We start from the raw sequence: 25,816 nt of genomic DNA, 5'->3' as shown, positions 1-25,816 counted from the left end.
CTTACCAACACCCGTAGCTTTGGTTGGCTCTCAAAGTTATTCGTATCGTGAACCGTGATAAACGCATGCGTTAGTTCGCTCGGCAGATATTTACGATTATATCATTTCATATAAAAAGCTATTTTTCATTTGAATGTTGGATTTACACGATAACAATGAAGCTTTGGATGCTAATATTATGCGGTAAGTACCATTTTAAAATAATTTATTTAGTTATTTATAAAAGTTTCAAAAATGCTTATAATTAATATGTATTTATTAAATAGAATGGGATTTTTTTAATAAGTGGAGTAACTGAAATATGACTTCAATCTTAAAGTCCTTGCAATTAACTATCAATTAAAATTCCGGCAATCAAAATAAAGATATCGATTTCAGTAGTCATGCTACATGGTCTACTAATTACGAATGGTAGCGATCAAAATCTCAGTTTAATTTCAACAAATATTATTCCTTTCTACACTGACCTCAAATAATATAATGGTTTAGGAATCAACAACACAATAAGCCCAAGTCCAATGTCAGATCACGTAATGCAAAAATTAAGATAAGCCGTAGGTAATAATGAAATCTTTTAACCTGCCTGAAAGAAATTAATAGATAAAAATTATATATTTACTGAACTCCCTATGAAAGTATAAAGTGTTGCTGTTTTATTTAAATAAATTATATTTTGGGCTCAAACACCTTGAGGATTTTTGAATGACAAATCTTTGCAAAAAATATATCACAACTTTATGGAGACTATCAATTAGTTAATTTGTTACTATTATTATAACATAATACTTTATTGCAATATCTAATTGTGCCTAACCTTGTACCAGATTTCTTTTTATCGCACACTGCGTCTTGTTTCTTTTTACTCTAAAAAATATAATAACTCGAAACAATTTTTTTTACATGGGTTAATGTATAAATTTACTTCGGTAAAATTTTTGGTATCCAACTAGTTTAATACCAGGAAGGAATACAATATAAGGAATAATATAATTATATTAGTAACCTATTAGTTAAAAGTAAGATTCAAGAATAACATATTAAAACCTTCAAAACTCTACATATGACTGATTTGTAGAGAATCGTAATGAAAAGGTAAATTGGAACTTGAATAAACTCATGATAAGATCTCTTTTCACTCTTTATCGAAGTCGAATTCTTTGATGAGATGCCAAAAATAATTATAAGGGTTGCTATTATTAAAAAAAGTAACTGTTTTCAAAACAAATTCTTCTACAAATTACAAATTTTATGAATTACCAAATCGTATCGATGCACGTATAATCAAAGTTAGAGCAATTAACGCACCGATCCACTTGCTCTCATATTACGGCACTCATTACGTTAGATTAACACAATAAAATCGTAACGTTTGATATGTTATCCAATTTGATTAGTGATCATTGTATGTTGAAATAAAATAACTGCATACTTTTACCTGTGTCAATATATTATTATTGATCGTTTTAGATGATCGCAATGAATTATATAATTCAGGTGATTCGTACATAAGTGTGTAATGTGTACCTACTATACTTTTTCATGATTGTTTTTCCACTCTACCTAAGAAACACAGTTACTTGTGATCAGTACTTTATAACCAATTAAGTACTTCGGATTTTAGTTGTGCAAATGTTTTTATATAACAAGTTTAAAGGTACATAACGCGTAATAATTAACAGGCGATGGACATTGATTCAAATGATTGCAGTGGATGTATCGTTAGGCACGCATGCACTTTCACTGATGACAGCAATATGCGACCCCGGCAACCTTCGGCGATGACCATCGACCAGTTTATTACGATGTGCAACACAGTTTGTCGCACGTGGTATATGAAACTTGGATGGGAGAGATGTTGAATATCCATGAATAGTAGAAAATAGAAATTATTTTGTGACAAAATTACATCATATCCCTTATCTATCACACCAGTAGATATTTAAGAAAAAGTCTATAACTAGAATAATTTAGAATGTTTTAATCTAGAACAAATAAAAGTAAATATAATTTAACATGTAAATATCTGAATCACAGTCAGTGCAACTTGCATAAACATTCGGTATGTGCCTTACAACACCCTTCGTGGCTGCGCTAGTTGCATTAATGTTACCGTTTTGAGTAATTTACATCAAGTTCTTCATAAATAAATCCAATTCATATTGATACTCCGGTTTCTAGAATGTAGCTTTTTAAGGGATGTAGTTTAATCATCATCTTAATTGGAATCTCATAAAATTGATATCCGTTCCAAGTTGTAGGGTGATTGATACTCCTATGGTTATGTATATATTTGGTAATTGGAATTTTATTGGTCATGTGAATAACATAATTACATTTTTGGCATCTACAAACTTAACTTCAAGTTTACCATTAGTGTTGGAAAAATCGTTCATAAAAAAGTATTATAAAATTTTGTTATGTAAGTACCAACACAATTACTATACACTATTAGATACTTACACAATCTATATACATACCTATATAAAAGAAAGTCGTGTTAGTTACTCCACTTATAACTCAACCGATTTAGCTGAAAATTGGCAGGGAGGTAGTTTAGAGCCAGGAGAAGGACATAGGATACTAAATATATATACCACGGTCGAAGCCGGGGCGGACCACTAGTTATGAATAAATTATGAATTATTAGATATTATGTTAAAACAGGCAAGATCAATGTTAATTTAAGGTTCCAAGAATAAAATTTTCTCCAAAAATACATAATTTGCATATTTGATATTAAGTATCTGACAGGAAGCCAGTCTAAATTCGGTAATCGAGAAAGTTTTAATAGTAATTATTATTTTATCATCCGGTATAACATATAACTATGTTAGTGATAGCTTTGCATCTTTTTCTTGGTCTTCCTGCACTCTCACCGACTTCCATAAGACAGCTAAACTCGTTCTAATAGTTTCACTGCTCTTGAAATAAAATATGTAATGTCAATTGCTTATTGCTTCTTGGAAACTTGTGTGTGGAACTCTGAGGTGGAACTAGTAAAAGTCGCTCACCTAATGTCATATTAACTATGTATTTGCCACTAGCTTACACTTGGACTCTACGAAGTTGATAAAAATATAAACATATGCTATGAATTGATATTCAATGAAAAAGTCTTTATCACACATAATACATATGTAGTGTACCAGCCTATTTGTGAATATATTTTTGAAAATAGATTCAGTAGCTGTTGAGAATCTATTAAATAATACAAACTCCTTTTTATCAATTTTGTTATATAAAATATACCTGAATTCTTTGTTGACGTGAAGGTTAAAAAAATATAAGCAAAATAATTTAATTGAATCATTTTATTAAGTTTTTATGCATTACGATTTACGAACATTTTTTCTACTTTAATGTTTGAATATACCTAAGTATAATTGGTGTATAGCCATATTTAATTGTTCAAAGTAAATACTGTGGTCAGAGTGATAAATAATTTACTTCCTGGTCACGTTGCAAGTATTTCAGTCTGAAAGTGAAGGTCAAAAAGCTGATTGTATCGCTGCTAATATAGTTTACTACATTTTTGTGCAACTTAAAGTATTAAAATATTCATAAAAAAATCTATAACTAATTAGTTACGAATGTTTATGAAAATAAGATTTGTAAATACATTAATAACCTCTTAATTACCACTTAATCTATTGACATATAATATCAAATTTATACCAAAAAAGCAATCATTGCAAAAAATATGGCGATTTCTCAACATAAATTTAAGTTACATTATGTACAAGAAGTCCGCAGTTGTCGGTATGTTTATTGGGCACACTAGACTTGGGTTCATAAAAAGCGTGTTATCGCAGACCAAGTTTCAGTTTCCTCTCAATGCTTCGTATTGGCCGGTTTTTGCGGAGTTCATGCATATGCAACAAGCCGCATGTGCAACATAAACAGTTGCTGTCCTCGAATGCACGATGCCTTTTCTGGTTATTTACTCTCAATGAAATTTTCACTCATATATCAATTGCGTGAGTAATTAATTGGGTAGGCACATACTGCATATAGTCCGTAATATCCTCGTAGGACCACTTTTATTATTTAATACTCTGTACATTTTTTTATTCAATAGCGTAACGTAAGATTTGATAAGTAGGTAAATTAGTTATGAGTTGACTGGTTACAAAGAATTTAAATGAGTTATAACAATCTTCCTAGATACTAGATATTATTGATTATGACAAGTTGTTGTCGCAATAACATAATCTAATTGAGAAATCATCTAGGAACATTTGGAATTTCGTATGCTAATTATTATTGCGGAACGTAATTTTTCTACTGATAAACTTTGGTGGGAAAGTAGACAAGATATCTTAAAGTATTTTATATAACAAAATTGATAAAAAGTTGAATAAAGTTTTCAAACAGTTCCTACCAAAGTGTAACTTGTAAGTAGGTAGGTATCTACCTACTAGCTATACTTAGATACCAAAAAGAAGTTCTTAAACATTTCATACGTCTTAACTCTTAAGTATTATTGCCGTGTAAATATGGCCTTGTAAAGGTTGCTATTATCCGGTTACTTTTATTCTCTAAATATGCAGACTATTGTCCATTTAGCGGGGTAGAAAAGTTTTTAACTATCAGGTTTTTGTTCTACACATAAAACATTTGAATTCTCTTTATAGGCAGCAATCAATTATTATGTACTAGCTTTCCGCCCGCATTTTCAAAGAAAAAAACCGAATAGTTCCTGTTCCCGTGGGATTTTCGGGATAAAACCTATCCAAGTTACCCTCTATATGTGTGCTAAATTTCATTGTAATCGGTTCGGTAGTTTTTTCCTACACACACACACACACATCCTCACAAACTTTCGCATTTATAATGTTAGAAAGATAGGATAGGTAAGTTCAATAACTTAGGTCTGTAAGTATATACCAAGACCAAAGTACTAGTTTTGATAGAACTTTCTTAGTGTTATATCTTCGATCGAAAGTATGTTATTACAATAATTCTCTCGTCGTAAGATAAGTATTATGTTCTTGAATATAATTGGTTTACACAGGAGTCTTACAACAGTTGTTTTTAAATTGTCTTATTGATTAAAATTAAATTACTTATATCTAGTTGTGTAAATAAAACGAGTAAAGTTGCGTTTACATTAATTACAATACAATTTAAATGAATTAATGTTTCACAATATTTTCAATCTTATTCACGTTATTGTGCCTATTAGATATATTAATTTATGTATCACGCAATCAAATATGCTTAATAGATTGGAAAAGTTTGTTTTTAAACATCGTTATTTTTATCCAAAAGAGGCAGATGTTTGACCGTTATCTCGCAGTGATGCGATCATAGTTTGCGCACGGCCGCGGCGGCCTAGAAGAAACTCCTATTAGTATTCACTAAATTTGAATTCAACTAAATAAGCGCAGTGCTGAATAGAGAAACATAAAAAAGTATATTCAAATAATACTACGTCCACACCATATTTAAGACAACACGAATATATTTTATTGTGCTGCGCAGTAGATAGGTAAAGATCGTTTAAATTGTCCTAAACGCGCTAGCGCTCCCACGGTGTACCACAATGTCATGTCAACTGTAGATATTCACCTTGCTTGTGAACAATACGTAGATAACTTAATAATCACACAAAGATAATAAGCATTCTATGCGACTAGAGGCATTTAATTCTTGTATAGAGAAGTTAAATATCATTCTACGGTATAATTGATATCAAATAACTTATCAATTACATATTATACATAAAATACCACACAGTACACAGTACAATAGTGTCAATACAGAGCTTCAATAATGAAGTTATAACTTTTATAGTGCTTTTAAATAGAAAGATGTGAAATTACAACATTACCTTTCACATTTTATATTTATGTAGAATTTGGAGCTATCAGCTAATTATAGAGTGTGAAGAATATTCTTATTAGTTCTGCCTGCATATCTACTTATAGGAGATTTATCAGTTATCACATTATGAAATATGCTACCGACGTAGTATTGCATGAACTAGGTATTCACTACTCTATCAAGATATTTTGTATAATACGTAACACCTAATTTAAAAATATAAAGATTGGGTTTTAAACTTCAATCAATATTATAATTTGCTAGCTCCGGCAGCGGCTTCGCCTGCACATAAATTATAGGTACCTATAGCAAATTTAGCCTCCTGGAATTAGGTACTTACAGTAAATATCCAATAGACATAGAGTAAGAATTTTTGAAATTGGTCCAGTATTTACTGATATTGACAAGCCAACGAACAAACTCTGCCGCTTTGTATTAATAAGTAGGTATAGATTACCTCTGTGGATTACCTACATTCATAACTCTCATCTTTGGATTCAATTGAACAAAATTTCATAAAAAATCCGCCTTTAAAATTGATATTCACCATGTATAAATAAACTTCTATTTTTAGTATTAACCAAAAATAGTTGTGTCATGGACCTCTGTAGTGGACTAAACTAGTTAGTCTCATGTAATGTGTATCAGATAAAGGCAGAACGGACATTTTCTCGGCGACAGTCACGCTGACCCACTTGCCGGTTGCAACAGCGCCACCAAGCTTGACGACAGCTTGCCGCTCTCCTGGGTCCCTCCCTTGACAATTATTTACTACTGTTGTTAAATTCTAGGCGATAAATTGCCACGATTACATACTTCACCTTGTTTACGTATCTGTAATTAAAAATATATGATATAGTTGTTACATAAGGCGTAAGTAACTCGAATAATGCGTACCTATTATTAAAATTATGTATTACCTATGTTTATATTTAAGTACATAACTACATTTTTCCGAGGTGTAATGGGATACCTATTTAATTAATTATATATACCAATGTTTCCCGTCTCGCTGTGTTGATGCTCTCCAGCTGCAACAACTGATTTTATTAAAAGTTGCTATGAGTTTCTTATTCATATGAAAACATTTTATAAAATTATTTATTAAGATACAGAGGGCCTAATATTTCTATCTTGATCTCTCTCAGATAAAATCTATGCCCGATTTCATATGACTTATAATAAACAATAATAAAGAAAGTATCCATTCTTTCACATGTTATTGTTTATATGTCTTATGCAGCTTGAAGATAATTATTATATTACTGTACTAGGAAAGTCTCATGGATCAAACTTACCAATACGTTAACGCGTTAATGTTAGATACCTATGCATGAGAAATTTCACGATAAAACGATTTGATGCTTCAAGAATTCTATCGATTCTATTGTAAACAAATACGCTGTTGCAATGTATATATGCAAATATCAGAATTTTGGAGGTTACCTAATAACAGTGTACAAAGTACTTATAAAAAAGAATAGCGTTTCATCATGACAATGAATAACGATGAAGAAACAGTAGCCTATATGTAGTTTAATTATAGACTATTTGCAACTATCGATTAATTATATTGTAGGCATTGTTAAAATGATGCGTGAAGGTCAAATTAACCCAAATAAGAAATGGCCAATGCGATAAGGCTATGATGAACCAACAAGTGTACTAACTTACTTTAAATTACAGGATTTTACAGCAGATATGAATTGCTATTTATTCATGGTATCTATTATTTAATAAGAGTCTAGACTTGACGCTCAGGCATTCTTCTAATAAAGTGGAAAACCTTCACGATCGTTGTTTTAGGAAATATAGAGCATTTTATCCAATTTATATTAAAGTTATATTTTATGATTACAATGATGAGATGGACATAAATCGTTATTGTTAATCGTTCTCTCTATTGCTAAATGTACCTATTTAAAATGGTAAATAACTTATTGAAACACATTTTATTTATTTATTTAAGCCTTTATTGCTGATACAAACATACATATAAAACTAAATCTATCTTAAACATTATTATTTAACACATGGGATTTTCCGGTTTGGTGATCAGCGTGTCTGACACGCTGATCACCAGACACGCTGAAACACATTTATTGAATGTAAAATATTAGGTAGGTACTTGTCGCGGAAGAATTCCAACCAATACCCGCGGCCCGGCTCGACGGAACACAGTGGGGTTTTAATCGGTAAGAATCCGACATAACCGACGCGACGGCTCCTTCCCCGGGGACAGTGGGTATCTTTGGAAGATTTCCCCACTATAAAAAAAGGCTTAATTTTTTGAGGGTCATATTATGGTACTGAAGCACAGACTTATCAGATAAGGGGATTAGTTCCCATTGCGTAGAGTTATGATACTAATAACATTATTGAAGATACGTAAACGTAACTACCTACATATTGTTATGTGTGTAGGTTTTGACTTTTGTTATTGACTTTAAATATCAAATATGTATCTAATAGGTACTTATAGGTACTAGCCCAGACCGCTTATTAAATGATTCTTAGAATAGGTGTAATGTGCTTCTATTTGCTTTATATAAATAAATTATTATCAACACATACATAGACCGTACATAATATAAGCGTAAAACTTCCTTGACCCAGTTAAAATTTGTTGCAATGTTTAGAATTTAAAAATCTCTGTAAGTATATTAACTTTTTTTGTGAAATATGTCCATTAATAATAATTAAGCTATTACAAAAACTCTTAGCAAAAACTAGAAGGTTGTCAATTTAATGGAGTTAATAATGTATCGGTTTCATCTTCGATTTTTTTTCGCAAGGACGAAAACTATTTACATCAAACGAACATAGAGTTAGAGCTAGAGCAAGAGCATGCTTTCGTGATCTTTTGGTGTAAACGAAAACTCGTATTCAGTGTTGTTCAGCATTAGAACATTGCATAGAATCTTTTAATCGAAAGCATTAAGAACAGCGAAAGAATGCTCAACTCCGATTTACATTAAAATAATTTGACATAGTGGGGTTAGAATGATGAATCGCTCGTTTGATGTAAATGCACTCGGTGGGAATGCGACATGAGCCACAGCTTCTTCCCCGTATAGAGCCGTCGCATGGGTATCTATGCAATATCTTCTTAAACATTCCGAAGTTGAAGTCCCGTGTCCCCTAGTGCAGTATGGGGCAGATGCATTAACCATACATCTGTTTCACTGATCGATTTTAGAGACACGTAGCCTTCTGCGTCCTGCCAAACCGGGACATTTATTTTAACATTCCGAAAATATTCATCAAGTCCAAAGCAAGCACTGCAATACTTACGTATACTTACTTGTGTCCTAACTTCTGCAAAAAATCTTTAGTACCTATATACTTACTATAATATATTTAAATTACATTTTCTAATTAGTCATTGAAATATTCTAACTTTTTTTAAAATATTCACTTGGTAACCAGTTTTTTTATTGTAATTAAAAGGGAACGTTAGATTAAGAATCACCTTGGTAGGGAGGGACCTAGATAGGTAGCTAGGTAATGTCCTTAATAATATCGATTCGTAAAAAACCTTCCAATATTTCTTAAGTCGTATTTTTCTATTAAATTGATTTATATTAATTGAACTCTGCTACACAAGTCGTTGTACATGAAATATGTATCTTTATTAGAATTTTAAATTGACTTGCAACTTTCAATGAATGCCATATAAGCGGATATTAGGTATTTAGGTACGTATTTGTGAGGACCGAGCCATTTGTGGATGAACAGCAAGTTGAACATTAATTTGATTGTAGGTCGTTAAGTAAATTATGAAATTAACATTCACGACAATTTTTTTCTTGTAAAACTAGCTCCCACTTGCAGCTTCGCGCACCTGTATGTCAAAAATTACTATCTACTTACCTACACTCATTGTATTTTACTCCTTAAATTTTAATATTTTTTGAAGAGTTTGTTTGTGTGTTTATTTGAACGCGCTAATCTCAAGAACTACTGGACTGATTTGAAATAATCTTTCAGTGTCATAGCCAATTTATCGAGGAAGGCTATACATCATTACGCTAAGTCTAACAGGAGCAAAGCCACGCGGGGAAACCTCGAAGCGCAGCTAGTGTATAATAAGAAGAGATAATGACGTCTTTTCTTTTGTAGGCAGGAACGCATATAGGTATAATTACGAAAATAGCTTAGTGGTTTTAGGAAACATTTGTATGCGTAAGTTTAGCAAACGCCAAAGTGTGAAGTGAATTACATTTCTCTATCGGGCCAATAACAAATGTACATGTAAATTGTGTGGAGAAAGGCTATGATACTATAAACACTGCATACTAAGGTTGCGACAGTCGATGCCAGACCATTGCAAATCTCGAGGTTATCTTTGAGCTTTCGAAAGTCAATGTAAGATATAGAGCACGGGTGTCCCTAGCCAGGACTTCAGTTATTTGCTCAACTGGTATTAGTCATTGCTACTCATTTGTTACTAGATATACAACTATATTTCGTAATTGTTGTATAAAACAAGCGAGTGGATAGCATAATAATGTATGTTACGCTCGCAGTTTTACACCTTGTAGGTATTACCTACACGGTGTTAAAGGAGGTTTCATTGTTCACGTTCTGAGATCATAAGCAATAGCTGGATATTTTCATGGCAGGAAATGCATATTACCGCCTCTGTAAAAGCTGTCAATGAATTAAATTAGGTTTTTAATAAGAATGAGGGCACTCACACCACTCTTAGGGCCAAACGATAATAATAATAATAATAAGGGCGTAGGGATGTGACGACCCCATCGCCCACGGTTGGAATATCTATTGTCTACGTGACAATAGATATTCCACCCGTGCAATCAGTCAACCCGCAGGACACCTTGTGGCGGGGTGTCGGGGAGTAGCGACCCCGCGGGAACCGAGTGCTCCCGGGGGAGGCCCCTGTCTTCATCTCCGGCTCGCCTTCACCGGCCGGTCGGAGTGAAGCCTGACGAGGACAGGACCCCCACCTCTGGCTTGCCTTAACCGGCCGGCCAGAGTGGAGTCGCGAGAGCTTTTAGCTCGAAGGGTGGATGCGAAGCGTAAGTGGCGAGTGGGCACGTGATGCTGGACCCTCAGGGAGCGCGTGATCGTAGTTTAAAGTCCAGGGACGCCTCTCCACCCTTAGCTGCTCACAATATGTTGCCCCCTTGTCGCACTATTGCAGCGACTTATTTCGGGGGCCCATACAGTGAGAGGGCGAGTCACCACCTGCCAACAATTTTTTGCTCTATCTTAGTAGAAAGGCAGGTGCCATAGTCTTCCATAGTCCTTAATTCCGGTCCATTAACATCCCATTCCATAGCCCAGTTTATTTTATTCCCTTATCTTGCAATAGTCCTACATCGGCCGCGGACTGCCTAGGGCTGTATCTCTATAGTGCAGTCATGGGCAGGCTGCGGCTGGTGTCCCACAACACTTTAAAATTCTCGAAAGGGCCTCTGCGTGTTGGATCCGTGTCCCCACGTAAGCCTTCCAAAGATCCGGGTACCGTCCTTCTGGTGGTACCCGAGTATTATGGAACAGAGAAACATAATAATAATAATTTATTTATTGATAAGACATCATAGGTCCACTTGTTAGTAATTTCTTAATTACTATGTTAGTACATTACATTAATTATTTAAATACATATTATCATTTTACAATTTACCATTTATATAATGTCATTTTATTTTTAACCCTTTAGGTTTCTCTCGTTTACTTAATCCGAGTAGAAGCTGCCTTTATCAAAATTTGTGTCTGAATGAATTAATTATTTTTATATTTAATCTTTTTCGTAATGATTGTAGATTCTACCTATTCATACCATGATGAGGTAATTGTATAGGTATGTAATTATTACTGACACCAATAGTAACATATCTTAGTTACGTAACAAAATCCAGTGATGGACTTCAATTTTTTTTAGTCGAATCATAACATTTCGGATACATGATAATCTTATTCGTGACCGTTTAAGAGGGCGTATAAAGCCAGATAATTCTACGATTAAGCCTCGCCCATTACGCGCCATGCCGCGCGCCCTCACAATACCCTCATACACCCGGCTCATCCAACGTACGTAAAGTTCATCGCACGCTAAATTATACACAATATTCTTCGCTCGTTCAACGCGTATTTTCGGTAGTTAGTAGGTATGTTGTCTAAAATAATTGTATAAAACAGTGAAGTTGAAATCATCACAAATTATGTAATATGTCTTTTTATTATTATTTGTTTATAATTATTAATGATAATCTATACATATTATAAAACAATAAAAAAACTGTCTGTATGTAATATCATGGACTAATAGAATATATATTCTATTAGTCCATGGTAATATATAAAAAAAAAAAAACAATATTAGGGAAACAGTATAGAGCACGAATCCGTAAAAAAAGTCTGTCGAAATAGCGAGTATAGATACTATTTTTAAATAAACATACGCAGTCGACGACACACATTCCTCCAGAACTTTATTTTGATTAATTTGGTTATAGTCCATTGAATGAGTCCCTCCAAGGGGGGTCTAGAGTGCGTGAGTTAGTAACGTAAGATGTTTCTTCGGAAACATGTCAAGAGTCCCTAGGTAATAAACATACTAAAACCCCGGGCCACTGGGAGGAGCCCCGGAGTGGGGGGAGGGCGGAAATGGGTCCATTTTTTCATTTTTCGCTTAAATCTCAAAAACGGTACATGTTAGAGAAAAACTTTCAAGGAAAAATTGAAAGGCCATAAAATTATCTACAAGTTGTACCTGAATCATTTTTTCCTATATCCTACCGTTTCTGAGTTATACGCAGTAAAACATGATTTTGGCTCAAACAATTTCAACATCAATCGATCAAAAAATATTTCTTTCTTCCAAAAAACTCAAAAGTGCAACTTGTGACCGGTACAGATAGATTGCTCATAATTAGGTCTATCATTGCTAAAAATACCAGATTCCACCACGGAGGCGTTTACGGGGAATTGAATTTTATCAGGGTAGTTACGATACATGAACTTTTTATTTTTTTTCTTCCAAAAAGCTCAAAAGTGCAACTTGTGACCGGTACAGATAGATTGCTCATAATTAGGTCTATCATTGATAAAAATACCAGATTCCACCATGGAGACGTTTACGGGAATTGAATTTTATTAGGGTAGTTAGTTACCGGGCGGTGGAACGGGGAATGTAATCCATCGTCCGGTGCGGTGAGGCGGCTTGAGACGTGTTCCGCTCATGCCGCCAACAAACATAAAAAAAAAAAAAAAAAGGGTAGTTAGTTAAAAAGTTCATGTATCGTAACTACCCTAATAAAATTCAATACCTCCTAAAGGCATCCATGGTGGAATCTGGTATTTTTATCAATGATAGACCCAATTATGAGCAATCTATCTGTACCGGTCACAAGTTGCACTTATGAGTTTTTTGGAAGAAAAAAATAAAAAGATCAAGTCCAGTAACTCAAACTGCCCTAATATAATATTTTGACAATCGATTCCTCCTAAAGGCTTCCATGGAGGAATGTGTTTATTTTACCAATTATAGACCTAATTAAGAGCAATCTATCAGTACTGGTCACAAGTTACACTTTTGAGTTTTTTGGAAGAAAGAAATATTTTTTGATCGATTGATGTGGAAATTGTTTGAGCCAAAATCATGTTTTACTGCGTATAACTCAGAAACGGTAGGATATAGGAAAAAATGATTCAGGTACAACTTGTAAATAATTTTATGGCCTTTCAACTTTTCCTTGAAAGTTTTTCTCTAACATGTACCGTTTTTGAGATTTAAGCGAAAAATGAAAAAATGGACCCATTTTCCCCCTCCCCCCACTCCGGGGCTCCTCCTAGTGGCCCGGGGTTTTAGTATGTTTATTACCTAGGGACTCTTGACATGTTTCCGAAGAAACATCTTACGTTACTAACTCACGCACTCTAGAACTTTTTATTCAATGGACTATTAGATTGTACGACATTTTTCGACTCAGCAATTATTCTAAAAATAAAAATAAAAATTATCCTTTATAAAATATTACAAAGTTCTTCGAAATTTACGTATTATTTTATCGAGAGCTGGTAACTTTAGCAGGTACCTTTCTGGAGTATTTTTTTCTGCGTGGCAATAGTCAGTAGACACAGGTTGAGAGAGAGGGTCCACATTTTCCAAATTTAAAATTGTTCTGTGAAATTAGTAAATTACTTTCAAACAGGGTCAATTTGATTGATTGCATTTGCAAGGCGACCGTAGGAATTAGGTACCTACATAACTAAGTATAAAAAGTGTCTTTGTAAATTGTAGGTACCCACTATGAATGTAGGTATCTATAAATATCGTCGCATGAATACTCAACTCGCGGAAACGAATTTACAGAATTTACACAAATAATAATATCCAAACTCGCCTGGATAAACTTTCTCAAATGAATCTATAGTTTAGGTGGTCTGTTGCGGTTCTGCATCAGGTGTTTCAGTTTTCAAAATAAATTATTATTTTATATTTCCCGGATAATATAATAGTACCTACACAACAAAATAACTTTCATTCAAATCCGTCCAGTAGTTCCGGAGATTAGCGTGTACAAACAAACAGACAAACACAGACAGTTTTTTTATTTACGGGATAAAACTCATCCTATGACCTTTCTCAGGTCTCAAGCTATATCTGCACCAAAATTAGAGCCCAGACATACATACAGACAGACATACAAAAATTCTAAAAACTATATTTATGTATAGATATGTACTACATATTACTATGTAATACAGATTATGAATATATTATATATACATATACATATGTATATTATAAAAAAATACCTTTTCAATGTAAGTACAGTTTTGACTTTCGTACGAATTTGTTATACCTATGTATAGATGTTATGTATGATTATCTAATACAGATTGTAAATATAATATATATGTACTATTCACAACCGGTTTACATATTATTTATATTATTATTTACTGGAGCGAATATAGGATCTGTCTATAGTAATAATAATAATATAAATCTTTCTTGACTTGATTGATTGCACCGCGACTGTAAGAATTAGGTACCACTATGAATTTTATTTACCTATCTATAGTTGCTGCTGCTATCGCGTCAATACTCAGCCCGCGGAAATTATTTTACAGAAACTAAACTTTCTCAAATAGGTAAATCAAGACTTATCTTTTTATATTATAATTATTATTTATTAATATTATAACAATACTATTATATTATACATTATATACATTATTACCTTCGACATTTAGTTATCTTTTCAATTTGAATCTTCTTTAGTTCTCGTTTCTTTGTTGTTTACCATTTTCAACAAATCAATATTCGGCGTAATTATAAAACACGGCGCAGCAATTTTAGCGTGGTCTACTCGTCTCAACGGAGCGATAGCGTCTGATGAATGAAATAGAATTATGTTTTTAGCTCCCGGAACGTGCGATGGAAGATGATTTCTTGCGGAATTAAAAATATAGTAAGCGCCAAAAGTGTTTTATCGTGATTAAACCAAAACTAAAAGTAATTACACAAAATGCTCTGACAAATATCTTGCAAATGTTTTAATATAATTGTTTATGAAAAAAAAATCATAATAAGTATTACCATGTCCAGTAAAAAACGTAAAAGTGTGAAATTTAGAGGTAACTTCGTGAATTTTTTCTATCGAGTCAATTTCAATATTTTATGTTTTTGATCTGACAATATAATCGAAAATATCATCAAGTTTTACATATATTTTATTTTTTATATTTGGTCTTGAATACTACACGTATCAACTAAAAGTTGATTGGTGATTTGACTTTATACGCGCCCTTAAGCGTGGCCATACAATCTCATCTAATCAGTATCTAAACACGATGCTTATGCAACCACTTTTGGAGTCACTTGGTGGACGTGTTTCGCTTTCACTGTAATGACTGCTTTCTATAATTTGGGTGAATCTGAGCGACGATCACGTTTTATGACACTAAACGACCTATACCGCTACTACTCTGAATGTGACAAGCATTGGCTTCAACCGAGCACTGTATAATTTAGGCAGGTGTGAGGTGGGTGTATAATAATAGCCGCGAATCTTATTGTCTCACATAATCTTGGAAGTTAAATCTTTGTTATCCGATGAAAATAGATAGAGTTAGATATAAATTATCTCTAGGTACATTGATTTTAAAATTCATATAGGTTGATAGAATATATGTACTTAAGTATTTCATTAGCATGCACAGGTAAAGTATCTAAATGTAGTTCGGTTGTTTTTATAACATAAAATTGTAATTTATTCATGTGCTTGCGAGTACTATGTTTAAATTTAATTGAATAAAAGTACAAACAGATGTCGTATTGTATTTTTAAGGATAAGCTAACTTAAAATCTACACTAATATTATAAAGAGGAAAACTTTGTTTGTTTGTTTGTTTGATTGTAATGAATAGGCTCATAAACTACTGGACCGATTTTAAAAATTCTTTCACCATTCGAAAGCTACATTATCCACGAGTAACATAGGCTAGGTTTTATCCCGGAAATCCCACAGGAACGGGAACTATGCGGGTTTTTCTTTGAAAACGCGGGCGAAGCCGCAGGCGGAAAGCTAGTTAAGTATAAAAAAAGATTGGAAATATAAAAAACGTTATAACGCAATGTTAAGATAATTTAAAATAAGTATTTAAAAGAAATAATATTGTAACTAGTTACATAGTTTTATTTTAAATAGCTTTCTTCGTCAAAACGCTTAAGAAATTCATAACTTTCTAGCAACTAAGAATACATTAGAAATGCATTATGAGATGGATATATTATTATTGAATTTTTGCAATAGGTTACAAATTAAAATGTATATATATAAATATGTAATATGAATATATTAATATATTCATATATATATTATATTTTATCGTCGCCTAGTACCCACAACACAAGCCTTAATTGAGCTTACTGTGGGACTAGGTCGATTTGTGTAATAATGTCCTATAATGTCCTATTAAAGCAAAGGGCTTTAGCGTGTTCTAAAAAGGAATCTAACTACATAGGTACTGTACATAATTTTTTAACAATAAGATTTTTCCAATAAGTACTAGACTTAAATTATTAATGGTTTCGATCTAAAGCTCAGTATCGTGAGTAGTTGGAAGACAATAAACATCTATTGGTTCGTAATATAGCGAGTAACCACATTTGAATGCCGTGGGTCTAATGAGACATTTACAGTATGGTCACGATATTACAAGTTCCTAGAAAACAACAAATAATAATAATATAAATTTCAAACAACAACGCTCGGATAGTCCGTAGGTTCCTGACTTAGTCGCCCTAGGCTCCGGCCGTCTGGCCACTCAGCCGGAGTTGTTAACAACACCGCCGCAAGGCGAGATACTTGCCCCCCCATATAAATTTAATCAAACCATTAACAGCTTTAAAAAGGCATTAAAGCAATAATAAACATTTTGGGTTCATATTGGTATATCACTCACTATACACTTTTAATAATTTAAACATAATAACATGTGACTTATTAAATGGATGAAATTATAATTGATATAAGCTGTATATATAAAATTATAATTGATATAAGATGAAATTATAATTGTATACGTAGTATATTATCATTAGTCTGTGATATAAGTAATGATACATAATATGAATTAATTTTGATAATGTGATGAATTATTTCAAGTTTTTATGTAACAACATTCGATAAGACCTTGCAAATAAACCGACAAAAGCTTTCAATTCCGCCATTCACAACCAAAATATTTTGATAGGTATAATCATATTTGGTTTGTGATATTATCTATGCGATCATGTATAGTACGACATAAAAGAGATGAAATTAATTATTTTGGAACTAATTCGTTTTTCATTACCTGGCAACCCTGAATTGGCAATGTAGCTGTCAAGTTGAATAAAAATTTGTTGTTTTTTTCGTGAAGTGGAGAATTATTGAGATAAAATTGTTATTTAGAACAAGAAATTTAAATAAAAAAGGAGACATCATGAAAAAGGTTAAACGTAGCGGTGTCCGTGATGTGGTGTATAAAGTTTTTATTCGGTGTTTGTCCGAATTTCAAGCTGGAAATTTATTGACTGATTTGGAAAACGTTTACAAACGTACAGCAGAATATACCGGTGAGATTCCATTTATTTTTGCTCAATACTACGTAAAATAGAATATTCCATTAGTGACGAGTGTTTAATGTATGTATGTATGGCGATTATTACGTTTTCGCAATTTAATTTGAGGTTATTTGTATGTAAACAAAAACTAGTTTTTATAGTGCGACCAGCACAATTTGAGTCAAGAAGTTATATCCAATCCAACCAGCCTCAAATAAAGTACCTAGTTTAGAGTTTACTACAAAGTATAGTGATAACTGTTTTCATACAGCTATCTATCTATTAATCAATCAAAACATAAGAAAAAAATCATATTTACTGTATCATATTTACAGATACTGAAGATGCCCAGTACCCTCTTGCCAGTACTTCGAAACAGAGTGATGATCAGTCCTTTGAAGGAGTAGAATATTTAGATTTTGATGAATTATATTAATGTACAAAATTTATCTACAAAAAAAATAAAAATATGTGGTTTTCAAATCGCCTTGTTTTTTTCTACCCGACGGACCCAGAAAGAGGGTAATGTGTTTGAGCTGCATGTATGCTTGTTTGTTTGTATGTTTGATTCTATGTGCGCCTCTGCAGTCTAAACACTTGACCGATTTTTATAAAATAACTAATTCCAAATACATTAATAAGTAAAATTTGACCTAGGTAGGTCAATTAAAATACTAATGTATTTTTGTCTTAAATTTACACTATTGCTACAATGAAACAATTATAACGGTTTAAATCGCGGTATTTATTTTAGATTATATTATATAGATTTTTGGATCAAGTATCAAGATCGCTTGCGTCGCAGTATCAGTGTTGCTATATGAGCGACGGTGGCGCCCTCATTTATTTTCATCTCTTTTGTGTCGCACTGTAGGTATAAAATATATTGACGATTAGATTATATTTTTTTATTAATTGAAAATGATGTTATAAATAAGATAACATGCGCTGCACGTTGGCAGTTTAGGGTTTTGAAAATTTATTAAGCTTTATGTACTTACATTATATATGTAGATAATTGAGCTTCCTAATTATCTCGATGCTTCCTAATTACTAAATTTTATAAATGAATACGAGCAGCCTGATTTCGACCGGGATTTAAATAATTATAGCTTCTAGCATTCAGGGCTCATGAACCTACATATCCAACTGTGAAATAATTTTTGAAATCAGTCCGGTAGTTCTTGAGATTCAAACAAAAGCTAATGTATGTACTAGGTTAAGTGCATGATATAATCTACAAGAAAATGTTTCATTTCTTAAGATATTTTTTGATTCAAGGCCTTGCATAAAATTTGATACTTTCAGTTAGTTAGGTACCTACATTATTTTCTATTCGGCATTTTGTATTTAGTATATGTATAAGTATAATAGTGCTTCAAAATTGAAAACTTATTATTTTTTAAGTATCTTACAGGTAACTAATTAGGTAGGTGTATTGTTATTGTCATTAATGTGTTCAGAAAACGGATCTGAGTCCAGTCACTTCTTCAAGGCTTCAGTGACCAATAAAATATAACAAGCTAACGTTCTACATCCGTTCACGGTTCAGCAAGTAAATAATATGTTTAAATTTAAAATTTCAGAGTTAAAGACGGGGTAGATGTTTAAAAAGTTAATAAAGGCATAAAATAGATGTGCGCAGCTTTCTAAATTGTATGACTATGAATTATTTATATAGCTAGATATTATTTCATACAATTCTTGATTAGTTCATTATTTTCTATTGTTAGATCTATTAACCCAGTTTACGGTTAAATTCGTTTGATACGTCTTGCAAGCGCAGCTGCCGATGATTTATAAAACCTTTGTCTAATGGTCACTGTTGGGCTCATTGTGTACAATTTAACTATACCTACAGGTACAATTTTTAAATATATAATATGTATTCATCCACTCTATTTATATTGTACTAGCTTTTAACCCACGTAGTCAAAGGAAAAGGCAAACCCAGGATTTTACCGGCATTATAGGTACATATAGGTACGTTTCCATGGACTTTTCGGGATAAAAACAAACGCAAAGTCCTCTCTCGTGTTTCTACCATCTTGACAACATTTGCTTGTTTAACAGTTAAATACATACTTACATTTCGGTACAATTATAATTTTCCTGGCTGTGGGTCCTCCGCCTAAATCTTGGAGCATAATATTTGTATGCATGTTGGTTAGAGTTTTTCTGAATAAATAATATCTACTACTACTCATAGATGCAAAGGTGTACGCAAATATTATATGTATAATACCTATGCAGGTGATATTGAAAATATGTTTAACAAGGATATAAATATTTTTATAAATTTAATAAGGAAATAGAGCTTTGACCTAACTACTTGACATTTCTATCTTATAAATAGGTATTCTCTTAGGAAACTGTAAGGTACCGTTTCTAGATGATAACATAACATTTTTATCCATGGAAAGAAAAATAAAACAACGCACTGTGAAGGAGAAGGTTATTAAATGTAGGGCAAAAACTAAAAGGCCTTCTTACAACAGTACCAAATTATCGCACTCATTGTTTGTTTGTCTTATGTCTTCAACATTCTTGTACAGATACTTGTATATTTTAAAATTATTGCTTCTAAAATTTTATTCATAACTAGCTGTGCCCCGCGGTTTTACCTGCGTTGCTCCGCTCCTGTTGGTCTTAGCGCGATGATATATAGGCCTTCCTCGATAAATGGGCATTTAAAACTGAATGAATTTTTCAAATCGCAACCGTAGTTCCTGAGATTAGCGCATTCAAACAAACAATCTCTTTAGCTTTATAATATTTTTGCTCCTAAAACCTGGTATAAATATGTTACATTTGTTTTAGTTTTTGTACACGGTACCTACATATTGTTTTGTACATGTTTATTGTTTAGTCGTAGGTGAAAAACAACATTTAAACTTATTAGGCACAGGCAATAAGAAAGTCACTTAGTTCTTTGTCATTTAGTTAATAGACATAAAATAAAATGACCACCAATTTTTTTTTAAATACGAATTTGTTAAGTACTGTACATTTATATACATTTATTTTTATCATTGCACAAGAATTGTATTATTATACTTTTTTGTTTCAGTCATCCCCAATATAACATCAATCACAATTTCATCAAATGGAAACAGTCCCGAAACTAAAATGATAAGTCACATGGAAATAGCAACACTCAATGATTTAAAAATGATGACACCCAGATCAGACTACTCAACAACTAGTAAATATAAAGCAACTAGAGACTTAGAGAAAATAAATTCTACTAAAATTGGGATCAACGAAAGATATCGGAGATTAATTCCGTACATGACATTTTATTATGCGAATGATATTGCCACACCAGCTACCAGGCAAGAAGAAGCAAAATCTGTAGAAGTAGAAAAGGCACATATTATAGAGACGGGTAATATAACACCGAATCAAAGAGACGAGAGAGTTATTCATACATTTAGCAGACATAAAAATATTCCAAGATATCATGGTAATCGGTTGACGCAACATAATATTGCCTCAGCCAATCCCACTAAACTGTATTTAAAAGAAATACTTCCCGCATTTTATCAGCCGGCCCACAAACCTAATCCTAATTATAATCCCGTGCCAATAGGCTTTAATGTCCAAGGGGAACGTGATTATGATAGATATATCAAGCCAAATAAACCTTCAATAAGTATTCCATTTGCGCAACCAACAAGAAAGCCATATTTGAACGTGCACCAAAACGAGGACGCAAACATACAATATTACTTGTTGGAAAAAGAGGAGGCTACGAAATATAAGCTAGTCCCCTACGAGCAAACGCCTCCAATAAAATACCTTAATCAACCAGACGAAGTTGAACTTAATAGACAACAATATCATCCAGTTGTTATTCAAAAGGAATCTGTTTATATAAAACCCAAACCAACTCAACCTCAATATAATTATCAGAACTATAATAATCAGCAGTATAAGACAAGGAGACCTCCGACAACAATATCAGAAATGTATTACGAAAAACAAACACCAGTTGTACCTTTAGCAGAGCCTGTAATTGAAGGTGGATTTAGACCAATATTATCTTCGCAAATACATGCCACTGAAAGTCCCCATTTAACACCACAGCCCTATCATCAACGAGTACCTGAATTTGATGAAATTTCAGAAGAAATCCCTAACAAAAAACCTAATTATCAATACGTTTTAGAAGAACCCTCTTATATATCTAAACCTAACCACAATGAGAAAACAAATACTGTGAGCTTAGCGGAACTTCTTAATTCTTTGCAGATAAATAAATCTATACCTAAGCCAATAACAAAAGATAATGTCAGTGCATCAATAGCCACATTACTTCAAGTTTTAAACACGTTAAAAGCGCAACAAAATGTAGTTGAAGCACCAGTTCTCAGTACTCCGAAAGCTTTTGAGGCTCCAGAAGTAACTACACTAACACCGCCAACACCACCTACTTTAGACTCACCACACAGCGTGGAATTTAATGAAGAACCTTACTTAGCTCCTGTTAATACACCATCTCAACATTTAGATGGTGAGTACATTCGTCAAATAGATTAATTTGAATTGAAAACAAATAATAAAAATGAAGATAGGTATAGTATCTGAATTTTTGTCAGTTATTCTTCTCAGTTCTTTTAAAAATTTATAGATTTTAATTGTTTTCTGGCTTATGATATTTTCAATGTCGTTATTCAATATGCTTGTATGTTTTTCAGATTATTCATCCGGTGGAAGCAGTCAACAATTTCCACTTCAAATACACTCTGATGATGAAGGCGGTACACCAGGTCGACCAGGTATAGATTATCCAATCTTGACCGTCATTCCACCCACAAAATTTGACTGTAAAACGCAACGCTACAAAGGTTTTTTTGCCGATCCTGAAACGCGGTGCCAAGTAAGTTTTTTTATACTTTTATTGCCATTATTTGTTATTTTTTATTATTACCTTAGTATCTTGTTGGGGCTATAATATAACTTTTATTTGTTTATTCAGGTATGGCACTATTGCGATTTAAACGGCGGTCAAGCATCGTTTTTGTGCCCCAATGGCACAATATTCTCTCAGGCGGCTTTAACGTGTGACTGGTGGTTCAATGTGCGATGCGCCTCTACAGCTCAACTCTATGTTCTAAATGAGAGCCTCTACAAGTTCATATTGCCGCATTCTCCAAAATTCCCTGAAGACTACAGTGGTCCATTAGTTGACAAGTAAGTAATCCTAACGATTATCTATAAAAAAAATAGTATAGTATAAAAAATAGCTTAACTATATGTTTTAAGTAAAACTTCACAAAATAGGTCTGACATACTATAATTATTGTATATTCACTCATTAATGTTTCGCTTGTTTCTTTTTACAGATATCTGACCTTAAAATTTAAAGAAATGGAAGAGCAATTCAAGAAAAACAAAAATAAAAGTAAAACGGCATCAGAAAAAATGGATAATGAAGATACAAGTGAAAAGATTCCTGAAGCGAATAGTGCAGAGGACAAGGGAAGCTATGATGATGGAAGATCAATAAGCAACGCAGGTGTTATTGTTGAATCTGCTGGTGCCAGCGGCAATGTTGAAAGACTACACGAGTGAAAGGACGTTTGCATACATGTTAAATTAAAACATAAGGACATTTGTTTTTTTGTAAAAAATACCTGTTACAAGATATTCATAATCCTAAGTCAACTGTGATAGTTTTAGTTATGAACTATTTATAAATAGCTCTATTGATCAAATGTCATTTCTAAGTTGTTTGAAGAGTGTACAGAATGAAACTTTATTTTATAGGAATTAAACTTGCCATATTTCGCCATGTTTAATTCGAATGATTAAGTTAGATGTAAGATTATCTTGTGTATTATACTGTGAAATTATATTCTTGAGGCCAGAATCGTAGAAATTTTTAATTAATATGTATTACCTTGATATGTTTGTATTTTAGAATGTGTTAATGATGCATTCCTATTTATTTCCAATTAAGCTGTGAGTGGTGTGCAATATGACTAAATAAGTGTTAAGTATATTTGTAAACTATCAATTGAATACTTTGATATTTTTAATTGGTGCAATAAATTGCTAATTGTCTGATTTTATTTGTTTCATTAAATTTTACCCATAATAATAAAACACCTTTCCAGATCTTACATTTAATGAACTATTTACAAAGTGCAATTGGTTGACTTATGACTACTTTTAGCAACTGGAACATACAGAAACATCGAATACTTGAATATTTATTATGAACATAACAATACACATGAGAGAATTAAATAAAAATGTCGACTAATTTGTTCTATGAAACCTTTGATTAACTACATTCTTAGATTGGGACTCAACATGGATAAACACTTATTAAGTATTAAGAAGATTAAATCTGACTATATGGATGTATTTATATTAAATTGTAATATCAGAATAAATTATTGAGATCCTAGAAAGGTTTTATACACGAATGATTAAGCACGTGGCTACGCACTTGTATTTCTATACATACAGATACATTTATGAACGACATTGGACCGTTATAAGCTAATACATAAACACCTAATATAATGCAATTTTTGCAGATAATAGTTTTACAAAAATATAATTTGGAATAATATCTTAAGAAATTTGTAAAATAGCTCCTTTATTTTTCAAGGTGATAGACACATTGAGTTTTAACATCATCGTTGGAGCAAACATATTTTTAGTATACGTACAATAATTTTGATTCGTAATTTACCTAATTATTTACAGTCCATACTCCTCAGTTTACGTCAATCACAAGTTGTTGCCATTCAGTCTTAGCGTTTCATTCCCCACTCAATTTTTGGCCAATAAACTGTTTATGGATCTTAAAATGCTTCAAACATTCGTATTACAGAATTAATACACATTTAACATCGACACATCTGTACAAAATTATTATTAAACACTAAAATCATGCCTATCATACAGCGGATAATTTTTTTTATGGTTATGGTTACGTTATATGTATTATGTAAGCAAAGGAACGAAGAATGTCTTGTGCTATTGTTAGGTATATATACTTATAAATTGTATTTACACATAATAGATATTTCTTTCAATAAAGCATTACATTTACACATAGACTAGATTTCTCAAAATTGAAGTACATACATACATATAATTAAATAATATTTAAAATTTTCGTAGCGAAAAAAAAACTGTAACTTATCATTCACAGCTGACATCCAACCGGTAGAATCTTCGCAATTCGTCATAAATTACCCTGTTAGTACAACATACATAACTACAGAACAATAAATACGGCACGAAAACGTGCGATAAACGCTACGTAACAAATACACCATCAAAACGACGGCACACTAAGGAGAAACGTCGAGAGCAAGGTAGGAGTCGGGTGGCGTCCGTTTCGCTTAGTGTTTGAGGAGCAGAGCGGCGTGCTTGAGCCGCAGGTGCGAGCGGAGCGTGTCGATGCGGCTGTAGGTGGCCGGGCAGTAGGGGCACAGCGAGCGCTGCGCCGTGTGCGAGTGGAAGTGGTGCCAGCGGTTGGACACCTCCTTGCCGCACGACTTGCAGCGCCACAGCGCCGCGCTCTCGGTGGCCGCCACGAACATGCTGTGGTACGAGTACTGCGCCGCCGGCGCGTGCGCGCGCTCTGCAACACGCGCGCCGTCACCACCGAGCGACACGCTACACGCTACCGGCTCGGCATTGCTTGCTCTTATATAATATTTGTATCGCTATGTCTTCCCTCATCCTGATGGATGGATGATTTTTTGGATAATATTTTAGCCTGAAGTAGTAGATGAATGCCAACCCGAAAACGTGTGTAGCACGCCTAACTGTAGCGTTGCGATACGACTCGTGAACGAAATACGTGCAGGGAATATTTCAACTAACATCTTAAGCCCCTTACAGAAAACGACAAACATTTTTGCTTTTATGCGC

General features: G+C 33.0%; 1 protein-coding gene across 1 annotated transcript; it reads left to right on the top strand.

Annotated features, from left to right (window-relative positions):
• The first annotated feature begins 17 nt into the window (after positions 1-17).
• Positions 18-23,986, top strand: LOC149488417 (uncharacterized). The gene is made up of 5 exons (XM_089695548.1): positions 18-183; positions 20,985-22,430; positions 22,615-22,796; positions 22,896-23,110; positions 23,263-23,986. Exons 1-5 carry the CDS (start codon positions 156-158, stop codon positions 23,489-23,491), a joined length of 2,100 nt encoding a protein of 699 aa, XP_089551674.1. The 5' UTR covers positions 18-155; the 3' UTR covers positions 23,492-23,986.
• The last annotated feature ends 1,830 nt before the right edge of the window (positions 23,987-25,816 follow it).

Source organism: Colias philodice, chromosome 5 (genome assembly GCF_061535455.1).
Source record: "Colias philodice isolate Cphi_HAF_F1 chromosome 5, ilColPhil1 Martin Lab GWU primary, whole genome shotgun sequence".
Classification (NCBI taxonomy): Eukaryota; Metazoa; Arthropoda; class Insecta; order Lepidoptera; family Pieridae; genus Colias; species Colias philodice.
The sequence above is the reverse complement of the archived record's forward strand: the minus strand, read 5'-3'. Positions and strand labels throughout refer to the sequence as shown.

Excerpts from the sequence above, each read along its gene's own strand:
- LOC149488417 (XM_089695548.1), top strand. The coding sequence starts at position 156 with ATGAAGCTTTGGATGCTAATATTATGCG. Across the intron at positions 22,797-22,895 it reads ATCCTGAAACGCGGTGCCAA|GTATGGCACTATTGCGATTT; the intron begins GTAAGTTTTTTT and ends TTGTTTATTCAG. Across the intron at positions 23,111-23,262 it reads AGTGGTCCATTAGTTGACAA|ATATCTGACCTTAAAATTTA; the intron begins GTAAGTAATCCT and ends TTCTTTTTACAG.